Below are 20,896 nucleotides of genomic sequence, written 5' to 3'. Positions count from 1 at the left end.
CTTTAATTAGAGATTTTTTGCTATTTTATTTGAACAGTATTTGGATTACCCAATATGGTGATGCCAAATGTTTTTCAATCACTTTCAGACTACAATCTTATCATTTGAAATTCTTTTTCTTTTATAACATTTAAAGTTGGCCGGTGGTTCTGTGACTTTTTGGTGGAACATTACTTATTACAGTAACCTGGGAGCTAGGCATTCATATCTTGCCTATTTAACAGTGAGGGGATGGAGATTCATGTGATGCCACTGAGATTTAAGTAGGCAATGAATTTTCATGCCAAGACTGGAGTCCTGTCTTTTGGCTCTAACTTCTCTACTCTTTGCTTTCTACAAAGCTTACTCTGGTATTAAATATTGAAGTAATATAATATGAATTAAATAATTCCTTGAACATGTAAGTAATGTGGAAATTAAATGTAACATTTGTTAATCATTATTTAGAAAGTGGTAATAAAATAATGTGTTGGAAAAGTCATCATAAAAAATGATTTTTAAACAATCAAATTTATTCATTTAGCATTGCTAATACTCCTAAGATTCTGTTCCTGATTTTTGTGTACTATAAACAGAACAAATCAATTGAGCATTTTAAAAAAACCTTACAGAAACTCAAAGCAGTTTTTATAAGGTTAAATTTTTTTTTTTTCCTTTTTGGTATTCCACATGAAAATTTTCTTGGCATGTAAAAGGTGGTTAATTGATGCAATGAATTTTTTTGAAAAGATAATTACAGCCTGAAAAATCTGAAGCACAAAAAGTAGATATGTATGCTCTGTTCTGAAGGTATGTGAAAAATGTCAAATTATCATATAAAAACCACTGATACGGAAAGAGCAGGAATTTGGAGTCAAAAGTTAAAGAACAGAGTTCTAACTGTACCACTTTCTAACTATGTAATACAAAACAGTTAAGTTCTTTGGAAATTAGTTTTTCTCGTCTATAAATTTATAGGATTTATCTGTACTATTTTAAAGCAATTTTTATTAAAAATATTTTTTATAAATTGTTACTCTGTAGTAAAGAGCAATGGATGTCATTAATTTCTTTAAGGATCATTGTAACTATCTTTTAAGATTCTATTGACAAAGGATGGTTTCTTCCTTTACTAGAAACTTGGTGAACGCTGGACAGCAGTGTGCCGTTGGACCGAGGAACGTTGGAATAGGTTACAAGAAATCAATATGTTGTGGCAGGAATTATTAGAAGAACAGGTATGAAACTGTTAGCCATAATGGGTGTGACAGATGGTGAAAAGTAACCTATATTTAATGATGGTATTATGATAAACTTATCTTGTTTACTTTCCTTTGAAATGAAAATACACAATATTTATTATTTTCAAAATCAGATTTCTGTGCATTTTATAACCAATCAAGTAACTTATTCATAGAAATCATATTATATGGCTTCATGGTAGTAACACTTAATTTGATGTGTTCGTTATGTTATTATGTAGACATTCTACTTTCATGATTATGATTTCTTATTGTATTTGTGTTGGATATTGTGTGTGAACTTTTATCAACATAGTAGTGCCTAGCACATTTAGCTCAGTAAATAATTCATAAATGAATCCACTCAATGTTTTATGAATTTTAAATCACAGTTTTTCTTGATTTTTAACCAAGATAAACTACTGAAATTAACAGGAAGATATTATTTAGCAACACCATCATTTAATACTGGGTTAATACTCTATTTTTTCCATTAAGAATTACTATGGCAAATGAACTTTTGGCTCTGATAAATAAAAAGCTGCCACTGACGTTTTCAGTCAGAAGTGTGGCCCTTTGCCCACCCTCCATCCTTCCAGAAGAGCAACTATCAAAACAGAATACAAATAAGCAAAACTTTTCTCCCAAAATGTCAGACATTGTGGTTTTAGAAAATAAGCAGATACTTTATTCCCACATTTCAGTGTCCATTTAGATTCTTTTAAATGCATTTCATTTCCATCCACAAAAAGCGAGTATATTCTTTTCAAGGGATACAAACAAGTGTGTGATGTTTTGTGGTTTATTAAATATGGTGGCAGAGAGAACATCTTAAAAAGTAGGTTGCAAAATTTTCTCAGTATAAATTGTTAATCACTACCTCCTGCCCCCAGTCTTTGGCCAGAATTTTCTTATTAAGAATCCTTTGATGGATCTTATTCTGACTTCTGACATATTTTCGTTTCACTATATAAATGTTTATGTTTACTTGAGCCCTTGTATTCAGACTAAAGAGTCACAGAGAATAATTAAATTTCACTTCAGTAATGACAGTAGGACACATTGATGGCTAGAGAAAACCATTGTGTTCCTCTTATACTAAGTAAAATAATTTAAAATTCAGAAATACTTTTTAATTTGGTAATAAAAATTTTTAAAAATAGGGAATGACTAGTAGTTTGGCCATCTGTATTTAGATTTAAAACTAACCTCTGAGTGGCTTTCTGCTAGTGTTAGGGATGGAGAATCTTGTTAAGATGTAGAATTGGAACCAACGTTGGTACTTAATATACAGATAACTTGCTTTTGCATGGTGAGACTAAATAACCTGAATCTGAGTTAAAAAATCTTTAAGGAAACTATCTTTTACTTGGTTATAGAGGCTTTGCAACAGTTAGAAATGGGCTCGAGAATTCGTTCCATACTTATGCAGGATAGGCCAAGTTTAAGTGTGGCATGCAGGGTATTCTATAAAGAACTTCAGCCTACCTTTCCAACTTCAGTTTTCCCTCCATCCTTCCATGTCCCAGGTGCAAACCCTGATTTCCCAGTTTGTAGCCCATTCTTAGACTGTCAGTGCCATGAGAGTAGTGCTGGTTCTTTTTCACTGTTCTTTTCCCAATGCACGGCACATTGTAGCTTCCTCATGGTTTGCATTCTTTTGTTTTCGTGTTTTTGAAAGAGTGAATGTATTCTGTTTGTTTTCTGGCTTCTCTGTTTTCACTTAAGGGGTGGTATCTGCTAGGGAATGTCATTTTACCAGTTTTTTTCATTTTTGAGCTCTCCTCTTCCTCAAGGAATGCAGTTGTCTATAAACTACCTCTCCCTCCCCCACTATCCTAAAACTAGAAGTCATCTCTTCTTCTTTGGAACTGTATGACATTTAATGTGTGTGTGTGTGTGTGTATTTAATTCCCAAATTAAAATATAGTGCAGACACAATTATATAATATTATATTTATATTATATAAATATTATATATTAGAAATATAAAATAAGCTATATATATGTATATATACTTTTTAATTTGGTAATAAAAACCATATACATACATATACATACATACATACACATACATACAATATATACATATATATAGTAATATCTGCACTTAATTTTGCCATAGTTCCTTATGTGCATATCTTACCCCTTTACTATATTGAGGACAGGATCCCTGTTTGCCATTTAATTTCCTAATGTTCATTTTTGTGTGTGTGTGTGGAATATAGAGGAAAATAAATAAAATAGTTAGAGAAAGAATTGATTCTACTACTAACACAGAACAAGACTTTTTCCTTCAACTATATAGAAAAGAGCTTCTGCTACATATAATTGTATTGTGGGAAGAATTATCCCAAAGCAGCCATGTGGTTTTCCATCTCTCTTTCAAGTTTCTCTTTCTGCATTACTGAACATCTTCTTCATGTTGGCCAATGCAGTTTAAATGTCTTTATGTTGGCTTTGGACTATCCTTAAATTTTCTCTTCTAATCACAATTGCTGTTGAACCTGGAGCATTACTGTGATTTTCTTGAATGATGCTGTGGAAAAACCATTGGCTTTGGGGTGTGGGTCTTTGATCTGTTTCTCTCATTAACTAACCAAGTAATCTTAGACATATAATAGCTTATCTCTCTCTCCTCCCTAAAATGCTGTGCTGGGTGAGGACAATTCCTAAGTTTTGTCCTGCCTCTTGAGAGTTATAAGGTGATTCCTTTGGAGATTTGGATAGTAATTGGATTTTAGCCTTTTAGATCCACCTACCTCCCTGAGAATTAGGTTTAATTACCCAGATGTGGGGGCTGACGTCAGATTGATCTGTTGCAAATCTAAGAAGGATAATATCTTAAAGAAAGATGTATTTCTAGGCCATGCATGTCTCGAGATTGGGTGTTTGAAGTCTTTCCTACCCTAGGTGGAGTGAAGCCTCAACTAGCATGAAAATTAGAGACTTGGGAACTCTATTGAATTGAATAACCAAACGATTCTCCAAATATAATTCTGACTTTTGTGATTATTTGTAGTGCTTGTTGAAAGCTTGGCTAACTGAAAAAGAAGAGGCTTTAAATAAAGTCCAGACGAGCAACTTCAAAGACCAAAAGGAACTAAGTGTCAGCATTCGACGACTGGCTGTAAGTGGTGTTGCTGTCAACATCTGTGCTATAAGCCTGTGACATTTTAGTGTTTTCTGTCATTGGTTAACGTGGTTTAGTGAATACAGGTTATGGATCCTTATGCAGCACTAGAACACTGCCATGTAATGATCCAGAACCGGGAATCTTAGATTTTAACATTAGTGAACTGCATAGCAAGTAAATTTTACTATAAAATGTATGTTTGCATTTCCTGATGAGGGGGCAGAAATATAGAGTCCTTTTAAGAGGGAGTCTTCTAATAAATATTTGAAATACTAGATTTTGAAGGAAGACATGGAAATGAAACGTCAAGCATTGGATCAGCTAAGTGAGATTGGCCAGGATGTGGGTCAATTACTTGATAATCCCAGGGCATCCAAGAAGATCAACAGTGACTCAGAGGAACTAACTCAGAGATGGGATTCTTTGGTTCAGAGACTCGAAGATTCCTCCAACCAGGTACCTTTTGCTTTGGACTGTATGTTGTGCCATGAAGTAAAAATTAAATGTTCAGTTTAGTTTTAGTTTTTAGAAATTTTAGTATTTAATTTTTAGTATTTTAGTATTTAGAAATAAAAGAATAGTAGATAAACTGCAAACTAAAAAGTAGATTCCTTATACCTGGCTTACTATAAAATTGAGAAATTGACTTGTGAAAAATCTTTCGTTTTTTGAAGTAAATTTTAATAGATCGTCAGAAAATCTAATATCCAGTAAGTTAACTCTTAGTAAACTGATACTGCTTAGACATGAATCCATTAAATCATCTTTAAATCTTAATCTTATTAATTTAAAAATATATACTAGTGATTTGATAAAATATACAACTTTGGTTTGTACACGGATATTCATAGCATTATTTATAATAGCGCAAAAGTGCATCAGCTTAATGTCCCATCCATAGAAGGATGGATAAATGAAGGTGGTATATCCATGCAATGGAATATTATTTGAGGGTTAAAATCATGAAGTACTGACACATGCTACAGTGTGAATGAACCTTGAAAATATTATGCAAGGGATGCTTGGGTGGCTCCTTCGGTTAAGTGTCTGCCTTTGGCTCAGGTCATGATCCCAGGGTCCTGGGATTGCGCCCCGCATCGGGCTCCTTGCTCAGTGGGAAGCCTGCTTCTCCTTCTGCCTTCCGTTCCCCCTCCTTGTGCTCATTCTCCCTCTCTGGCAAATAAATAAATAAAATGTTAGAAAGAAAATATTATGCTAACCACAAGAAGCTGGTCACAAGATTGAATGTACTATAACTCTCTCTATGTGAAACACCCCAAATAGGCAAATCCATAGAGATAATAAAAGAGGTTAGTCATCAGCAGGGCCTGGGGGAAGAGGTGGATGGGCAGGGTGGACTGTTAATGGGAATGGAGTTTCTTTTGGGGAAATGATAAAACTATTCTGCAGTGAGAAGGTGGGGAATGCTCGCATAGTTCTGAACATACGGTAACTACCGAACAGCGTACTGTTGAAGGGAGAACGGGACAGCGTGTGAATTATAGTCCAGTAAAGCTGTGACAACACAGTAAAATGTCTGGCTGATTTATCCTTCAGGTGACTCAGGCTGTGGCAAAACTGGGGATGTCCCAGATTCCTCAGAAGGATCTTTTGGAGACGGTCCGCGTAAGAGAACAAGTAACTACGAAAAGATCTAAGCAAGAATTGCCGCCGCCCCCTCCCCCAAAGAAGAGACAGACTCCTGTGGATGTCGAAGCTAAGAAAAAGTGAGAAGGGATAGAGACATTTTCCAAATGCACTAGGGCACATCATGTATCTGTACTCATCACTAATTCTATGCAAATTTAGATGTAATTATTATTATGGAAACTCAGTTGCTGAACCTCTCACTACCCCTGAGGCTTCTGACTGCTCCCCTCCGCGCTGGCTAAGCATCTGAATGTCTCAGGTGATCGTATTTATCCTGTGTTCAGTCTGGAAAACTGTGTGACAGAACCCTTGCTTCTTCATTTCCCGTGTCTACCTTGGGAGGCTAGGATTGCCCGTGATTGCCTGTTCCTTCTTTCTTTCCCTGTGAGAACCCTGGCGGTTTTTCTTTAGAAAGATCTCCTTATTCTTTGTACTTCCCTTTCCTCCTCTTGCCAAAAAATACTAAATGCAGGGAAGTCATTCCTTTGTAGTCTCCTTTTTTCCCCTCATTCTTTTTTTTTTTTTTTTTTTTCACATTTTCCTCCTTTTTCAATTCTTTTGTCAGATTCATGAACACATTCTTTAGGCTTGGCTTAAAGATCCATCTTTGACATAAAATGTCTTTTTTTTTTTTTTTGGTCTTATTGATTCAGAGGAAACTCAGACTCTTTAGAAAAGGACTAATGTCATCTGATAGAAATTGAGCATCTATATGGCAGCTACGCTGTGGAGCTGGGCTGTGTGACACCCCGGTAACAGACCTCACCTGCCGCAGAGCAGCCGAGCTGTAAATCAGCCCTTCTAGTCTCTCCCTTCTATGGGAGAATCCTGGTGCTGGGATAAATGGGGAATTATTTGGGGCCTGAATAAAAATGGTATGATTTCCCCAATGTAGCTTCTGTTAGATGAAGTGGGATTCCAATTTTACTGGATGCTTTTCATTTTGATAATAAGGCTGTGTGTCTGCCTCCTACCAGCCTCTCCCTGCTGGGCCTGGAGGACCCCCAAGGTGCAGGCAGCGGCTGCGGACACTACTTGTTGAGGTCGAGGCAGCACAGGAAGAAGAAGCTCCTGATGTGAATATTGCCACAGGTCTTTTCTTCCCCGGGTGTTTATTTTTGGCCCAGTAGATCTGGCCCTGTGTCTCTCCAGTGCTGACTTGGTGCATTTGGAAGCAGGGAACGTTGTAAAAAACTAAGGGTGCAGAGCTATAAAATCTCACACATGGGCCTGTTGTAGAGAGTCCTTCTGCTGCAATCCTGTACCAAAGGTGGCCTCAACAATGAGGTCATCAATTCTCTCACATCAGTTCTCTTACAGGAAGTCTGGAGACAGGGCATTTGGATGCGATGGTGGGGCTCAGCCTCCTACCATAGGGCCTTTCCGAGGATGTTGCCTTTCACCATCATGCGTGTCCTCTGGTGCTCCCAAGACACTGCTGGAGCACTGGGAAGAGCATCCTTGTAGAACCTGATATATATTTAGGAGGGGCAGTTTTTCCTTATTTGACTTTTTTTTTCCAAATCAGGGAGAAAGATCTTGCTAGAAGGTATTGGTTAACTTTTCCCGCTGTCTCAATGGCCAGGATTCAGTCACTTGCCCCCAGCTTGGGTGCATGGGAGGCTGAGACTGTCTGGCTTCTTTGGTCTCTTTATTTGCGTTCTGGGGGAGTTGGACCACAGAGGGAAGTTGGGGAGGGGAGTGTCTGTGGGTTGGGCAACCAACTGTGAGTACCATAGTCTTCCAGTCCATGATTTGATTGATGCAGTTAATTCCTGGACAAATAGAAGCTTTTGTATGTCCAGTTCATTGTGATAGAGGGCAGTGAGATCTCATTATTAGGTTATTTTTACGGGGAGCCCAAGTCCCTCCCCTTCACGACTACCCATGAGGGCTAATTCTGCTCTCTGGGGCGATATAGAGTCCCACCAGCTCTCTTCAGTATGGTGCCTCGTCAGTATGGGAGGAGTTTCATATTCCCATTGCTGTGGGCCTTCAGAGTAAAGTCTCCCTAACCATCGTAAGTGTGACATGCTTTCCAGACCCTTTAATGCTGTCAGTCTCCGGTAGAAACCACTATTAGCTTGTCTTAAAATGGGCTGTCAGAGCAGATGTGAGCTCAGTACAATTTATAAAACCTGCTTCAGAAATGGCAGTTTACTTCCCCCCTGCTCTTCTCTTGGTGCTGCTGGTGACTGTTTTTATCAGCTCAAGCTTTGGAGGGACAATTCTTTCCTCTGATGAGGATCTCTGTTAACATGACCTGAGACCATTGCCGCTCTGTAAAAACCAAATAGTCATAATTCACCAGAAACACTTGAAGGTCTTTCCCCAAAAGAACCAGACAACCTGTGCTCACCTTCAAGTTCTTAAAAATCCCCAGCAGTTGTTTTGAGGAGTCCTGTGAGTAGAGTCCTGGTGAGGAGGACCCACCGAGCTCTACCAGCTATAGCTTTGGAGCCTGGGGCCATTATTTAAAACGTCCATGAGCTCCATTTCTCTGGCATTAAAAGGGATAATAATAGTCTAGGCATCTCAGGGTTGTTGTGAGGATTACTTGAGTTAAGCATAGACACAGAACACTTAGCAAAGGGCCTGGTATGTGGCCAGCGATCAGGGAGTGCTCCCCTCTTGCCCCTGCTCATGGTGGTTTCCACAGGCTTTTTCGGGTTTGTCCCCTTTTTCCTTCCATCCTCACGTCTCTGTTCTGGGTCCCGGGACTACCACAGCCTGCTTTCCTCTCTGGTCTTGTCTCTCTTTATTTTTTCTGCACAGTGAGCTCTAGAGGATGAACACAGTCATGCCAGTCCTGTGTTTTCAAGCCTTCACCTGCTCTGTGTTGCCCTTTGGTTGTGCCCAGACTCCTTAATCTGTCTTGCAGAGCCTTCCAGGAGTGGGTTGGTGTGGCTCTCTGCCATGCTGGCAGTGGTCCTTGCCTGTCTAGTGCTCACTGTTCCAGCCACGCCTAGCTGCTTGCTGTTCTCAGTGTGGTCCTCCTTGTCTTTGTTCTCCCTTTGCAAGGAAAACTCCCAGGCATAGTACCTCTGTTGTGCTCCAGGAAGCCATCCCTCCCTGACTGAATTAGGAGCCATTATGGTGAATTCCTGGCATTAGCACCTGGCGAGTTCTCTTGTGATTTACCTGTACTTTCCATTACTCCAACGAGACAGGAAGCACCATGAAGGCTGGGATTGTGTCTGAGTTACCTTCATATCAAGAGCCCAGTCCAGTGCCTGGCATACACTGAACTCAGTAATTATGTGTAATTAAAGGAGACATTAGTTTAAGAATATCTGTACCTGCTTTTTCCTTTTATTTTCCAATCAAATATTTTCCATTATCCAAGGGAGTTTATACAAATGCAAATGATTTCTTACAAAGTTTAAAGTTATTCAGTTATTTAAAAATTATTTATTAACGTGACAATATTATTCCTCTTTTCAAACTTTTAATGTAAATGTGTGATTTTACTTTGCCTGGTTACTCTATGTCTATGATGTCTTTTTTTTTTTTTGGAGGCATATTTTGAACATGTGCCTGGTGGGTGTTTTGATGGCTCTGTTTCTTGAGCCAAGTGAAACAATAGAAGAATAGGAATGACAAACAGTAACATCTGAATCTTAAATCAGGTTTGATGCTGTAAGTGCAGAGCTGTTGAACTACATTTTGAAATCAAAGACTGCCATTCAGGCTGCAGAGATGAAAGGGTATAAGAAGATGCAAGAAACTTCAGAAATGAAAAAGAAGTTGAAGGTAAAACATAAAACAAAAATATCCTTGTGAATAAAATATTTCACTGAGGGTTTGATTTGCTGTTGACATAAAGGTGTGATGGGATCCAAAGGCTTTCTGTAAAATAAATGTAGCTGTAAGGTAGCTTTTAGAACATTGTAGTAAATTGTGAATCAATCAAGCTGGCTGGCAATCAGATCCTTGTGTGGAGGGAGGGATTTTTTTGCCCCTTCCCCCCTAACTTCTGAGATGTGCAGGACGGAATGGTTCTAAGGTGTGATCCAGTTATTAGTATTATTTTTTACCTTGATTAGGTCTCTCTTAATCTAGTCCCTAATAATGTCTATGACTTTGTGTATGCTGAAGATATTTTGCACTCTGAATACAACAAATGATTTCAAATCTCAAAATCCCTTCAATATACCTTCTTTAGGAAAGAGACATATTTAAAAAAAATAAACACTGTGAAAATATATAGGATCTTAACTCTGCTACTTTGTATCTCATGCGTGTTACTGTAAATTGTGACAGGAGATTATAGTGACTTAAATCTTTAATGTTCATTAGGTGTGTGTGCATCCTTTCACGAAGTGTTTGGACACCTAGAGCAAGTGTGTATGTAGTCTTGTCTACATCGGTGACCGAGTTTGTGAAGATTTTGGAGAACATTTCCAAAACGAGATGTGTGTAAATATCAGGGATGTAAGCCAGAAAGCGGTGTTCCTATGGGGGCTGAGAGGAGCCCAAGGCTGTGGTGGTCTCTGTTTTCACTGGGGAAGTCCAGAGGGTGAGGTAGCCCCACACTGGGACCAGAAGGCCCAGCTGGCAGGGGTGCCCTGAGCAGAGGCATGGAAGTGGACACCTGGATTGTGCTTGTTTTTGTTGTTGTTCTTTTAGTGCCAGGTGTGTGTGTAAGATAGTAGAGAGTTCAGGTTGGAGAGGCGGTTTGGAGTCAGACCCTGGTCAACTTATGTTTGGGTGAGAAGTTCAGACCGACTCCTGCCCTGTCCTTGCATTATCAGTGCTTTTATTTAGAGGGCACCGTTGACCGTTGGTTTCCAGATCCAAAGGATGGATTTGTTTGCTCCTCCGACCTGCTACCTCTGCAGCATTTGCCACGGTTCACCCTTCCTTTCTTCTTCTACTCTCACAGTCCTTGGCTTCTGTGGCCAGTGATGCTTCTAAAATAATCTGATCAGGTGGCTTCCATGGTGGCAGCTAACTAATGGCTTCCCACTGCAACAGGGATGAAATCCACATGGCCCTGATGTGCACCCAGAGCTTCAGCCCTCCCGAATCCTGCTCTTTGCTCACTTCCCTGCCTTCACCACATGTGCTGTTTTCCATGCTAAGAATGGCCCTTATTAAGCTTTTGTGCTGTGTGGCTGAAAAGCCCTCCACTCCAGCCAGTAAGCTTCTTTTAGCCTCATTAGGACGATTTAAGTGGTTCATCTTTGGACTTCCATGTTGCTTTGACCACACCTCTGTGAAAGCCCTTATTACATTTATGTCATTATTTGTTTCTATGCCTGCCTGCGAGTGCTTAGAAGAAGTGAGGATAATTTCCCATTGAACCCTCTATTTTCAGCACTCAGCAAAGTTCTTGGCTGATGGAAGGAGGGAGTGATGGCTATGGAAAAGGGGATGTGGGAGGCTGTTAGCCTAGAAGCACCATTATCTGAGCCCTCTGTATGGGGAAGAGCTGTGTTGCATCATTTTGTAGGCTTCTCATTTTGTAGTGCTGAAAAACCAATAGATGAGATTAATAAGCATTTAACGTCCGGATTCTCAAAGGCAGAGAATGTGGAAATTACAGTGATCTTTATGGAACAAGTTCCAGAAAATATTAATAAGTTAAATTCCATCCTGTGACGTAGAAACAGTTTTACTCCTAGATTTTTTTTACTATAATATTCAAAGGGATAAGAATAAGGACTGTGTTTTTTAGTGTGAGGCATGATTGGAAGTTCCCATGTTTTCCTTTCATATTTATAAGTTCCCTTATTTTGTTTTTTTCGACAAGTAGTGATAGATGCCGAGAGGGTTGGAAAAATGTAAAATGAAGAAAAGTTCACCATCACTTTAATCTCTAATTTTTCTTGCAAATTGGGGAAAGAGCAGCTTAATTGTGTGTTAGTAAAGGACTACCTTGTTCCAACTGATGGCACACGGAGGGGTGGGGGGAGATTCCCTCATTCAGTCTGTCATCACCACAAATCAGTTTGCACAGAACAGGCAATACTTCTCTAGTTTGGTGACTTTTTGCATTGATACTTCGTTTAACAAAACAAGTGGTGTTTCTTTGAATCTCTTGTTATGTCTTCATCTTTGACTATAAAATAGTCACATTGAAGTTATACAGATCAAAGTAGGACAGTTTACTGGATAGTGCTTATATGCACAGAAGTTAGAAGTGGGGTTCTTCTCTGGGTTGTCTGGTTGAAATGATACGGTTGCCTTAGAAGTTTTGATTGTGCTCTTATGGGCACTGTTTGTGTAGTTAATTTGATCAGTTGTGAATTGGGGAGTGGGAGAAATTTCAAATACCGACTGTTTATGCGTACACGTGTTTGTATGTCTTCATGATTTTGTTCAACCCTTCTTACTATTCTGGAAAGCTTTTGTCTTCCTTGTCTTTGAGATATTAGGGACATTGAGACTATCAAACCATAGAGACATAAATATTAAAATTAAGAGCCACTCTTCAAACTTGAGGAACAAAATGCTTTAGTTTGGGTCCCAAAGCATATTATCATAGTTTAAAATTATGTATGAACTATGCTTGTGGTTGAAGTTTACATTAGATCCTAAATTTAATATGATACCAACAAATAATATCAAGGCTCAAATGTTTCTATTTTTCTTGTTAATTAATTTTTGCCCAGTGATCTCTGTCATAGAATATTCAGCTCATTTCACTTAACAGTTATTTTTTATTGTGTGGCATAAACACTGAGGTTATGTATACAAATAGATGTCCTGGATCTAAAACACTAATTTTAATTGTTTCCTCCTTTTTTAATTAATTCTTTCCTCTTGATAGGAACTCACAATTGTACAAATTTTTTCTTTTTAAAAGTAATCAAAGTTTTTTCAGTAATCAAATTTTTATGTTATTTATTTAAATTTGTCTTTTGAATTTTAATCAGCTTTGGTATTCTGTAGGGTAGCTTGGAATAGCATAGTTTTGTCTTACAGTATTTCTCCTATGTCAACTTTGACTATAACACTGAAAGAGAATGTGGGAGGGACACAAACCCTGAAACTTACAATAGTGTGAACATTTCATTCTTTGAGAAGAAAGTTTGTGGTATTCTTATATTCGAATTTTATTTCTAGGGATTGGAAAAAGAACAGACAGAAAGAAGCCCCAGACTGGAAGAATTAAACCAAACAGGACAAATCCTTTTGGAGCAAATGGGGAAAGGTGAGACCCTTGATTATTATTATTTTTTTTAATGTGTTTTAGATGGTAGCATTGAATAATTACAGTTTGACAAATTATATATTTATTTTGCACCTTAGCCTTTCTTCCCTTTTTTCCCCTAAAAAAGTGGTTTTCGAAATTGTTTTAGGTAACAGAATCTGTTTTCAAATGAAATCCTATGCGCTGAAGCTGTTCTATAAAACAGATAAAAGAGAAGTTGTTCTGCTTTTATAGAGAGACAACCTAAAACTCTGATAGCTTAGCAGAGCAGTTGAAGATTGCTGTGGAAGATTTTAAAATCTCCTTCTTTAGGGTTATATATTGGGAATTTGTTTTGAAGAGGGGTGGCAACAGAAAATTTTACTTTTGTGATATTTGGGAAATGAAGTTACATTAAGGTAAATTCATTAAGGTTATTAGATTTTTGATCACTTCCAAATTAATATGTTAATTTACTGCAGATTTTTTTTATACTTAAATTTGATAAGGTGTTACTTGTATTTGAAATTTTTACCTGTATTTAAGGACTTTTTTTCCTTTGCCATTAGCCCTCAGTGACTCAGGGGAGTGGAAAGATGAATATTTTTGCTGTCAGTTTTGCATATGATACTTTCTTTGGTCTAGCTCTGAAAGACCTTTCTTGTGAGTCCTATGCCTTATTCCAGTGATGGTAAATGCTTTGGAGGTCTTCTGCAATATTCTTTGACATAAGTCACAGATACCCAAGGCAGAATTAGGAATATTAGTTCGACAAGAATCTTCAGTGAGTGATTTTCAGTCTTTCTATTTTTTAACTTTTTGTTCTGGAAAATATAAATAATGTATGACACAAACAGAACATTGTAATGAAACTCCTTGTAGCAATTACCCAGCTTCAGTAATTAATGATATTCTGCCATTCTTGAATTATCTATACCTCTACGTATTCCTCACCCCCTTGTTGTTATTATTATTGTTTATAGTTTTTTAACAAGCACAATTTACAGGGAACCTGGGTGGCTCAGTCAGTTAAATGTCTGACTCTTGATTTCAGCTCAGGTCATAACCTCAGGATTGAGCCCTGCATTGGGCTCCTAGCTCAGCAGGGAGTCTGCTTGTCCCTCTCCTCCTGCCCCCTATCTCTGCCACTCATGTGTCTCCCCTCTCTAAAATGAATAATTAAATCTTTTTAAAAAGAGAAAGTAAAATTTATTTACATTGAAATACATGGAACTTAATTGTGCTGTTTTGACAAGCCCATACCCATATAACAGTATATAGAAAAATTCCATCTCTCCAGAAAGTTCCCTAGTGTCCTTTATGGTTCAGTCATCCTCTCCCTAAAATCACATTTTTTAAAAACTTTAGATTATTTTTACCTCTGCTTTTAAAAAATTTGTGAATAAATTATGCATACACATACACACACACACAATGGCACACACACATAGACACATTTTACACAAAAATATGGGTGTGTCCATATATGTCCGTTTATTTGGAAATTATTCAAATATACCACTATCAATCCATAGGTGTTAGTACTGCTCAATTATTTCTTTTCTAAAAATATAAATAGACGGGATATTTATGGTTATTTTAATTAAAAAATCCTCCTGGCTTAATGTTTTAGTTACCTGGGTGTGAGTACCCCACTTGGAAATTACTCTTTCAAAAATTTCTTTAAAGAGATCTAGAGAGGGGTACCTCGGGGGCTCAGTGGGTTAAAGCCTCTGCTTTCAGCTCAGGTCATGATCTCAGGGTCCTGGGATTGAGCCCCGCATCGCATCGGGCTCTCTGCTCAGCAGGGAGCCTGCTTCCTCCTCTCTTTCTCTGCCTGTCTCTCTGCCTACTTGTGATCTCTGTCTGTCAAATAAATAGATGAAATCTTTAAAAAAAAATAAAGAGATCTAGAGATACAGAGAGACCATAATTTCCCTGGAGATGCCGATTCTTTTGAGAATTACAGTAAATTGTGTGTTGAATTTATGTCAGTTACAATCATAGATTCTTACTTGTACATCAACATTGCAGTTGGGGAACCAGGCTTTGTCTGGTGTGAGTGTACTTTCACAGCACCTTCATGAATCGTTTCACAGTCCATTCATGGGTACTTTCAAGAGTCTCGGTATTGAATTGGCCCTCATTTCTGCATCAGCTTTTAGGTGGCGTGGCAGGATTTGGGTGCTAAGGCTGGTGGGAAAAGCTACCTGGGGGAGAAGTTGATGTGAGTGTACTTTCACAGCACCTTCATGAATCGTTTCACAGTCCATTCATGGGTACTTTCAAGAGTCTCGGTATTGAATTGGCCCTCATTTCTGCATCAGCTTTTAGGTGGCGTGGCAGGATTTGGGTGCTAAGGCTGGTGGGAAAAGCTACCTGGGGGAGAAGTTGATGTGAGTGTACTTTCACAGCACCTTCATGAATCGTTTCACAGTCCATTCATGGGTACTTTCAAGAGTCTCGGTATTGAATTGGCCCTCATTTCTGCATCAGCTTTTAGGTGGCGTGGCAGGATTTGGGTGCTAAGGCTGGTGGGAAAAGCTACCTGGGGGAGAAGTTGGTGAGAGGCGGTGTGTTACCATAAGAATGGGAGATGGGAGAGCTCAGGGTCTCCTACCCTCTTCTAGTTTTGTGTCCCTGGGCAAGTCGTGTAATCTATTTGTGTCTTCGCTTCCTCACCCGGGAAGTGAGGCATTCACTAGCGGAGTACAGCTGTTGTTGCATGCGTTCTTACTGTGAATAGGCATCTGCAAAAATTCATACTTGGGAAGCTGAGTTCACGTGAAAATGATACTTGTGAAATGCGAAGCACAATATCGGGGAATATGGTATTCATGGCTGTATAACAGAATGAATTTTGTGACATAATGTAGACCTGTTTAATTTTATGGGAAACTCTTTATATTTTGCATTACCATGTGTTTTTGGAGCATTGGTAGAGGAAATGCATTCATTACAGGATCCCAATTTTATTTATTTATTTTTTAAAAGATTTATTTATTTATTTTAGAGAGAGAGAAGTGGGATGGAAAGGCAGAGAGAGAGGGAGAGAGATAATTCTGAAGCAGACTCCTTGCTGAGTATGCAGCCTGACATGGGGGCTTGATCCCAGGACCCCGGGACCATGACTCAAGCTGAAATCAAGAGCTCGCTGCTTAACCCACTGAACCACCCAGACGCCCCCTAATTTTATTTATTTTAAATCACATGCTTAGGGTGGGATGGGGACCTGGGCAGTGGGGGTGTTAATTTGAATAGGGTGTCTATGTTCTGGGTTTAATTTCTTGCTTTTTGAGGAGGGTCTGTGTCGCATTAGAGAATAAAAGTGACTTTTAAAAACCTTCCCCACTGTCTTCCCATTTTATCCATTGTTTTAACTTTATAGTTTTGTATATTACTTCTCTCTGTGTGGTTTTAGTGCTGTTAATCCTACTGCTCTTATAAACCAGAAATGTTGAACAGAAATGAAAGCACAGATGGGTGGTTCTTGCTGCTCTGCACCATACCCCCTGCCATTTCCCCTAAGAAATTTGATATAAACCCTGAAACACAGATAATTAAGATAGAGGAAGCTTTTTTACAGAGTGTAATTTGGCAAGAGTCTGCCTAGGTAAGGCTGTAGATAAATGGTTCAGTCCTTTAGAAAACAAGGCCTTGGTAAAACAGATGTTCCAATAATCATATCATTGATTTCCTCAAACTGGTTCCAGCAAAAGCCCTGCCACAGAGAAGTTTGATGGGACTTTTCTGCCTACTGCATTTGAATTATGTTTTGTGGTATCCCGTGAAGCATAAAAAGGTTTTATTTTTTTTATTTTTATTTTTTTTTTAAAGATTTTATTTATTTATTTGACAGAGAGAGATCACAAGTAGGCAGAGAGGCAGGCAGAGAGAGAGGAGGAAGCAGGCTTCCTGCTGAGCAGAGAGCCAGACGTGGGGCTCGATCCCAGGACCCTGGGATCATGACCCGAGCCGAAGGCAGAGGCTTTAACCCACTGAGCCACCCAGGCGCCCCATAAAAAGGTTTTAAACAATGAAATTATCTGTTTCATTCAACTTTCGTGGCTATTATATTTGGTTTTCTTGGTTCAGCCTATCTTTTTCCTAAAGATTGTGAACTAATAAGATAGACTAGCTGGAAACTTGGATAATATGGCTTTATGAAATGATGTTTATTATGACTAGCCTATGGAATTCGATGGTGGTCCTGTGTTTTGTAAATTTTTTTTGATTCTAACAGTAATAGATTGAAAAGTGCAAAGTCAAGTGAAAGTAAGTGGCAGGAATATGTTATGTTTTATTCCTTTTAGATAATTAATAAGGTGATGGTCTATTTATTTGGGCCTTTGATTAGTCATTTAAGAGTTGGTTGTTTTATCAAAATAGAAAATTTATAACTCAGGATCTCTGGGAGCAAAACAATTAATTTAGGGACACCTGGTTGGTTTAGTCAGTTATGTATCTGCCTTTGACTCGGGTTGTGATCCTGGGGTCCTGGGATGAGTCTGGTATTGGGCTCCTTGCTCAGTGGAGAGCCTGCCTCCCCTCTGCCTGCCATCCCCCTGCTTGTGGGTGAGCACTCTCCTTTCTGACAATTAAGTAAATAAAATCTTAAAAAAAAAGAAAGAATTATTTAAAAAGACAATAGTTTTCCATAGTTTTCCTTGCCTGATATGCAAATTATGCTTTAATTATTACTTGATATCTGTCTAATTTACAATATCTCAAGCTTAGAGGTAGGGAGATTTAAATATTGATAATTGGTTTGAAGAGGCAAAATGAATGAATTGTAATATATTATAATGAATAACTACCTTTTGCCTGTTTTCTAGATGAGTAGTGATAATTTTCTATCTCATCATTTTATCAGTTTTATCTTCTTTCTTGGTTAGCATAAATTGCCCCGACATGCAAGTGAAGTAGCTGATGTTATTCCTTTGCCCCCTAGAATAGAAATTACGCGACAGATGCAAAGCCTAGATCCCCATTGTTCAGATGGTATGTCAGGAAAATGGTGATTTGTTTCATTTATGACCTTATTAGTAGAGATACATGAACTTGGGCTGTGGTGTGGGTGATTTGCCTGCGTCTCATATGCTATTGCCTGTGTGTGATGCTGGCCAGCGAACTTCAGCATATGAGGTGGGTGATATATTCAAATTACATCATATCATGTTTGCATTTCTAATTTTCAGTGGATGCAGTGTGCTGTAGTATTTTTAAGATAGCATCGTCTGTGGATCCCAAGGACCTTTTGTTTTACAGCCGCTTTACTCCTCAGAGCTCTCATTACCCTGGATTTCGATTCTATATGTTTACAAAGCACCGTTGTTTTTCTCTTTCCTACTCAAATAATAAAGTTGTTAAGCCCATTCTTTCGACATGCCTGCTCTCCTAAGGGAATAAAGATTCCTTTGTAGATGTCCCATACTTTTTCAGTGTAATTTGCAATGATTTGATGTGTTTTATAGTCAGGGAAGGACTGTGATAAAATTTATTATTACCTATCATGATTATTTCTACATTCCTGACCTCTCAAATATATGAGACAAAATTATAGGACTTCAGTAATAAACAAAATGCCTTTTTGTTTCCTGATGTGTTTCAGAACATCAGAATGTGGTAGATCATCTTACCCCTGCATTGATATTTTGGTATTTGCTGGTCCGTGTGTGGCATGCCCAGAAGGTTTGCAGATGCCTCTTGGGGCTGGCTGCTGGCCTGATGCTTCTGCACTCACCAGGTTGCCCCCCTATGCTAGTTCTTGCCATTCATTCTGCAATTCCTAGGATGCTGTGGTTGGATCACCAAAGACTCTTTGGAGCTACTTCCTCCATTGTTCAGCCAGCTGTCTCTTCTGTGATAATAGAAGGTTTACCTTCTCACGTCAGACCTTTGGACAGGTCCACAGCATTCACTGAATTTCTCTGGTCCCATCTAGAAGCTGGCGGAGGGGTAGGATACACATATTCTTTATAAAAGTCCATGGCTGCAGCTCCACTTATGTGGCTCTGGGGATAGCATGTTCTCCCCAACAGCCGTTTCCAGCTCCCCCTCCCCCACTTTGGTCAAAGAATGAAACATAGTTACTCTTACCGACATCATTATAATTTTGTTGTTGTGTTACAAGGGACTTAATCATATATGTGACATGGCCTCATTATTTTGAATAGGTTAGAATGTTTATAACAAATTCAAAACCAGTTTTATAATAACATATGAAACATCTGCTTATTTTTTTTATGTCTGTGTAGAGGGTCTTCCTATGGAAGAAATAAAAACTGTGCTGGAGAAGGTGTTCTCAGAATGGAAGGATGTATCTCAACATTTGGAAGATCTGGCAAGAAAGATTCAGCTACAGGAAGATATAAATACTTACTTTAAGCAGCTTGATGAGCTCGAAAAGACCGTAAAGGCGAAAGAGGAGTGGCTGAAACAAACTTCCTCCCAGCAACCCATGCTGAGTTTGAAGGACCCCTGTCAGGTAAAGAGAGAACCATCCAGAGCATGAAAGCCTTCTATGCCCAGTCCTGTACTTGAAGAAGATGCCACTTGTATCGTAAAATTTAGGTGAATTCATCTTCGGTCAGTTCCGTGACCCTGTTTCCTCTTCCGTAGCGGGAACTGATAGATCTGCTGGCGCTCCACCCCAGAATTGAAAAGGCGCGTGTCAGTTGCTCAGCCCTGAAGTCTCGGCCTTCTGCTCCGGATTTTGTCCGGGAAGCCTTCGAGAGCCTTCTGGGCCGCTACCAAGCTGTGCGACGGGAGTTAGAGCGCGGTCAGCAACAGCTGGAGAAGGGTAAACCCATCATCCTCTTGGTTTTCTTAGTTGAGGGCTCTGTTGTCTTCTCTTTCAGTTTGCCGTAACGTAAAAATCACTCCCCACATGTGGGCAAAGAACACACTTCCTCGTTCTGCACCAGACACATTCTGTTGTCCTCTCTGCCTGCTATGGTTCGGGGTCTGAAAATATATTCAGAGTAGTTCCTGGATTCACACTTGTTTGGAAAAGTGCAGACAGCTTTCACCTGCTCTAAAATCATGTTTCTAGGAGATAATGACTTTTAAGGACTTTTTTTGAAGGGTGCCGTGCCCCCCAGTTACTGAAGAGGCCAGCTAACACTCTTACTAGTAAGGCTAAAAAGAATGATCGCTTACTTCTGTTTGCTCAAAATGTTTTTAGCAATACTATCTCCTCTTTGAAAAGAAGTCATGTTTGTCTCTCAAAGTCTGAAATTATTTATTTATCAGTTTGTTTGTTTTTTGGTGGGGAGGGGCCGAGGGAGACAGAGAGAGAGAGAGAGAATCTTTTTGTTTTTTAATTTTTTAATTTTTTATTTTTTATAAACATGTATTTTTATCCCCAGGGGTACAGGTCTGTGAATCGCCAGGTTTACACACTTCATAGCACTCACCAAAGCACATACCCTCCCCAATGTCCATAACCCCACTCCCCCTTCTCCCAATCCCCCTCCCCCCAGCAACCCTCAGTTTGTTTTGTAAGATTAAGAGTCACTTATGGTTTGTCTCCCTCCCAATCCCATCTTGTTTCATTGATTCTTCTCCTACCCACTTAAGCCCCCATGTTGTATCACCACTTCCTCATATCAGGGAGATCATATGATAGTTGTCTTTCTCTGCTTGACTTATTTCGCTAAGCATGATACGCTCTAGTTCCATCCATGTTGTCGCAAATGGCAAGATTTCATTTCTTTTGATGGCTGCATAGTATTCCATTGTGTATATATA

The 20,896-nt window shown here is 38.9% G+C and overlaps 1 protein-coding gene across 5 annotated transcripts in view; it reads left to right on the top strand.

Annotated features, from left to right (window-relative positions):
• Nucleotides 1-20,896, top strand: part of UTRN (utrophin) — a 509,162-nt gene that overhangs the window by 135,307 nt on the left and 352,959 nt on the right. For all 5 annotated transcript variants that reach the window (XM_059177336.1, XM_059177335.1, XM_059177337.1 and 2 more), the window contains 8 exons: nt 1,116-1,217; nt 4,243-4,350; nt 4,633-4,812; nt 5,914-6,083; nt 9,636-9,759; nt 13,078-13,165; nt 19,402-19,631; nt 19,766-19,946. In XM_059177336.1, the coding sequence (XP_059033319.1) occupies nt 1,116-1,217; nt 4,243-4,350; nt 4,633-4,812; nt 5,914-6,083; nt 9,636-9,759; nt 13,078-13,165; nt 19,402-19,631; nt 19,766-19,946 (1,183 nt within the window). The remainder of the gene's footprint in view (nt 1-1,115; nt 1,218-4,242; nt 4,351-4,632; nt 4,813-5,913; nt 6,084-9,635; nt 9,760-13,077; nt 13,166-19,401; nt 19,632-19,765; nt 19,947-20,896) is intronic.

This window comes from Mustela lutreola, chromosome 6, assembly GCF_030435805.1.
Source record: "Mustela lutreola isolate mMusLut2 chromosome 6, mMusLut2.pri, whole genome shotgun sequence".
Classification (NCBI taxonomy): Eukaryota; Metazoa; Chordata; class Mammalia; order Carnivora; family Mustelidae; genus Mustela; species Mustela lutreola.
The sequence above is the reverse complement of the archived record's forward strand: the minus strand, read 5'-3'. Positions and strand labels throughout refer to the sequence as shown.